General features: G+C 34.0%; 1 protein-coding gene across 1 annotated transcript in view; it reads right to left on the bottom strand.

The window, feature by feature from the left end:
• Positions 1–3356: 3356 nt before the first annotated feature.
• The window catches only part of LOC108364642 (neither inactivation nor afterpotential protein C-like), a gene marked incomplete at its 5' end in the record, with an annotated part of 63698 nt that continues 63298 nt past the window's right edge, over positions 3357–3756 (bottom strand). The window contains 2 exons of the mRNA XM_017618399.1: positions 3357–3365; positions 3622–3750. Coding sequence (XP_017473888.1) covers positions 3357–3365; positions 3622–3750 — 138 coding nt within the window. The remainder of the gene's footprint in view (positions 3366–3621; positions 3751–3756) is intronic.

The following is a 3756-nucleotide window of genomic DNA, read 5'->3' as shown; positions in this document are numbered from 1 at the left end:
AATAGGATTATCACTTATCTATAAGTAAAGACTAAAAATATCGAAATAAAATGAAAGATTAGATAATTGGTTTCCAACGAATAGTGTTTAGAAAAGCTTTACTAGATAAATTTTTCTAAATGTTTCCACTTATCCAAAAGCCGAACAACTCAAATGAAAAAAGAGTTTGCAACATTTCTTCAAACAAAGTGATCATATTATCAACGAGGAGTTTGTGTACAAATTACGCGATGCAAAAAATTAATAAAAAGCGTAACGTAAAAATATCCCATGAAAGCTGTTTAAAAAGCCTTAATGAAAATTTAAATTTTTGTCACCATTCCCTAACATTATGAAACAGGTAACTTTTAATCATAAACAATTTAATTTGGGGTCGCCATGCCTACCACGTATATTGCATGTAAAGATAATGTGTCTGCTTGAGCATTGAGGTTTTCCGGACTTTTAAATGCCTAAGATTCTACCTTAGTGAAATACACATCTTCCTAACATACTCACATTTTCCATAAACTTTTTTGCCCAATTAGATGAGCTGCTTCAGGTTTTTAGATAATATTATGAAGGTTATGATTACACTGGATCACAACATTTAATTTGGTTTTTGTTCTCCAGACACCACTATCCAATTTCTATGTAGAATTGCTCGGTGATTCCGAAATTTGGGTTAGTTTCTTTTTCTATGGATATGTTTTCGAGATATTTGCATTTTACCGTTATTCAGCTTAAAGCAAAAATTGGTTCCTTTTAATCACGTATATCTTACGAACCAATTAAAAACAAATTAAGTTACTGATGAAGAAAATCGATGGATAAATACGAAATAATAAGTGGTCAAATGAAAATCCGCAAAGATTTTTTATACGAAATACGAACAGTTAAGCGTGTTGCTCATACGCCACGTACACCCGAGTAACACGGATTTTCATTTGACCACTCATTATTTCGTGTTTATCCATCGATTTTCATCATCAGTAACTTGATTTTTTTGTAACAGAACAGGCTTTAGTACAAATGCAAATATTTGGCACAGAACCTGTTATTTTTGAAATTTTTCTTCTGTTAAGGTTTAATTTTTGTTCATTAAAAAATAAAAAAAGCTGGAATGACTTGGCTTCACGTGTTTTGACGAACTCGGCCAAAATCGCTTATGCGGTTACAGCGCCAAAAAAGATGCAAATGATAATTGGCGGAGTTGGAGAACCTTCTTCTTGGATACGCCAGAAGGAACTAGGAAAACATTCCTTATCAGATTGATTCTGGTAACGGTTCGATCAAGAAATTACATAGCCTTAGATCTCGCTTCGTTTTTAATAGCTGCAACATTGTTATCAGGTGGAGGCACTGCTCATTCAGCTCTTTAGCTGCCATTGAACATACAAATCATCGAAACTCCACGTTCACTATTTCCAGAACATCCGCTATGTGAAAATTATTACAAAAATGTAAAATCATTGTTTGGTATGAGTGCACGATGGCACATAAAAAATCTCTTGAAGTCCTTGATCGATCGGTACGGGAATGCATTGCTAGCAGGAGATTTTACGCAAACACTTCCTGTAATTTCTCGATCGCTACCAGCAGACGAAATAAATGCTTGCCTGAAATATTCAACATTGTGGCAACACGAACATAGATTGCAGTTTACTACGAATGTGAGTGTCCAGTTACAGAGGGATATATCAGCCGAGGTATTCTCGCGACAATTATGGCTATTGGGAGTCGATGAGAGGATCAGGACGAATTTCATTGACTCTTTTAGACTTTTTTTTAGACTTAAATAAATAACTTGTTTTTTTTCAAAATTATATTAAAGGTACTATAAGGGGTCAAGGGTTATATTTCAAAAAATTTGGAACTGATTTTTAAGTGTTATAAGGGACCTGTAATATAATGGCCTTGTTCATAAAAAATAAAGTAGCTTTAAAAAATGTTTATAAACTGAAAAATATATGAAAACGTCATTTTAAAAAGCTCTTTAAATCTACTTAATTTTTTAATTGCACACAAAAGTTGTATACCGTTTTAACAAGAGCAAAAAGCGGACTGCATATATATTTTTACTTTTTTAGTTATTTACATACAATACTTAAAAATGACTTTTTACCAAAGGTCCTATTTCGAACTTCGAAGTCCCATATCTCGCTTTCGGAGGCTTACTTCGAAAAACGGAGAAACCACTTTTTTAATTATGCCTCAATCTCTTGAAAAACATTGGTTTGGTCAAATACCCAGAAGAAGTTTGTTTTTTCCGTATAGTGTAATAAAATCAAATGCCTTGCAAACTTTGACGTACAAAATTTTTGATTCTTATTTTAGAATTTTTAGAAAACTTTTAGGTATGCTATAAAACTGTAGCCCATTAAGTTTTTGTAGGTTAAAGTGGAAATTTCTAGATGATAGAAAATCGCGTTGAGTTTTAATAATTTTTTTTTGCGCTGATAGGCATTTGCTTCCTTAAAAATAAATTGTCGAGCATACTTAATATGGAAGAAAATGCAGAACACTTTCAGCAAAAAAAAGTTTAAAAAATCAGCAATATTTCCTAGCGTCTTGAAATTTGCACTTTAACCTACTAAAATTTAATGGGCTATAAAGCTGCGTTTTGTGGGTGTCATTGCCAGACTTTTATAAAACAAATTATAAACTTAAAATAAAAAAATAAAAAATAGTAAAAACTAGTCCAAGTGTCGTTTTTAGCTGAAAACAAGGGCATATAAAAAGGTGGCAACCCTTTTCAAAAAATCCTACTCTCCCATTTTTGGCCAAGACTGTTCGTTTGACACCTCATATTTTAAAATCAGGCGAACGGTGTAAATATCATAATTTTATAAGCAGGTGGCAACCCTATTCAAAAAATATAACCTTACTGCATATCTAGAGGCAAAGCCCTTCCATTTGGTGCCTCATTTTTGAAAATCGAATGAACGGTGCAACAAAATTGCCTTGGCATAGAATACTATCTGTAGCCACACCAACTTTCCGCGACCCCGCAGTACGGGGGAGTGACTACAGGACGGTTACAGGTAATAAGGTCAATGGAAATAAGGTCAATTGACTTTATCTCCTACTCTGGTGCGAAATAAAGTCAATTGACATTATTACCTTTTCAAAAGCGAAATAAAGTCAACAAAAATTTGGAAATTAAGTTATTGACGCTATTTCCTCATTCAAATGGAAATAGCGTCAACAATACTTAAAGTCTCTCGATTCATAGAAAAAATGTTCTTACAATAAACTGGCCTTCGGGGGACGGAAGGTTGCGGCGTTCTAGAGCTACGGTGGCTCAGCCGGTGTGTGTGCGTCCCGTTTGTGTTGTTACTTTATTTAAAAAGAGAATTTTACATGGCATGCTATTACTAAGCTATCTATATGTGTACATGTATATGAATAAGTATATATATAAAAACGATTGAAACTTATTATTATTATTCTTTTACAGAAGTTCCTATTCTACTTTCTTATTTCGCTTTTACGTACGGATACAAGTATACACTAATTACAATGCTTTTATGCAAACGGAATTAAATAATTACAAATTTAAACAGGTTTTTGAAAAGCAAAAAAAAAGCTAAATAAGGTCTCTCGGTTGAGGACGGCGGGGTGTGTTCCTGGGCGGCTCACTTGGTCGGTGTTTGGCGCTATGTCTTCGTTTTCGGGCTCTTCGCTGGCATCTGTTATTTGTTGGTTGCTGGCTGCGGGTGGTTGCGTCATCTCCTCTGGTGAGTTTTCGATGGTGATTAGTAATTCTGCCTGATG

Source organism: Rhagoletis zephyria, unplaced genomic scaffold, assembly GCF_001687245.7.
Source record: "Rhagoletis zephyria isolate East Lansing unplaced genomic scaffold, Rhagoletis_zephyria_1.1 Rzeph_scaffold_01620, whole genome shotgun sequence".
In the NCBI taxonomy this organism is placed as follows: domain Eukaryota; kingdom Metazoa; phylum Arthropoda; class Insecta; order Diptera; family Tephritidae; genus Rhagoletis; species Rhagoletis zephyria.
The sequence above is the reverse complement of the archived record's forward strand: the minus strand, read 5'-3'. Positions and strand labels throughout refer to the sequence as shown.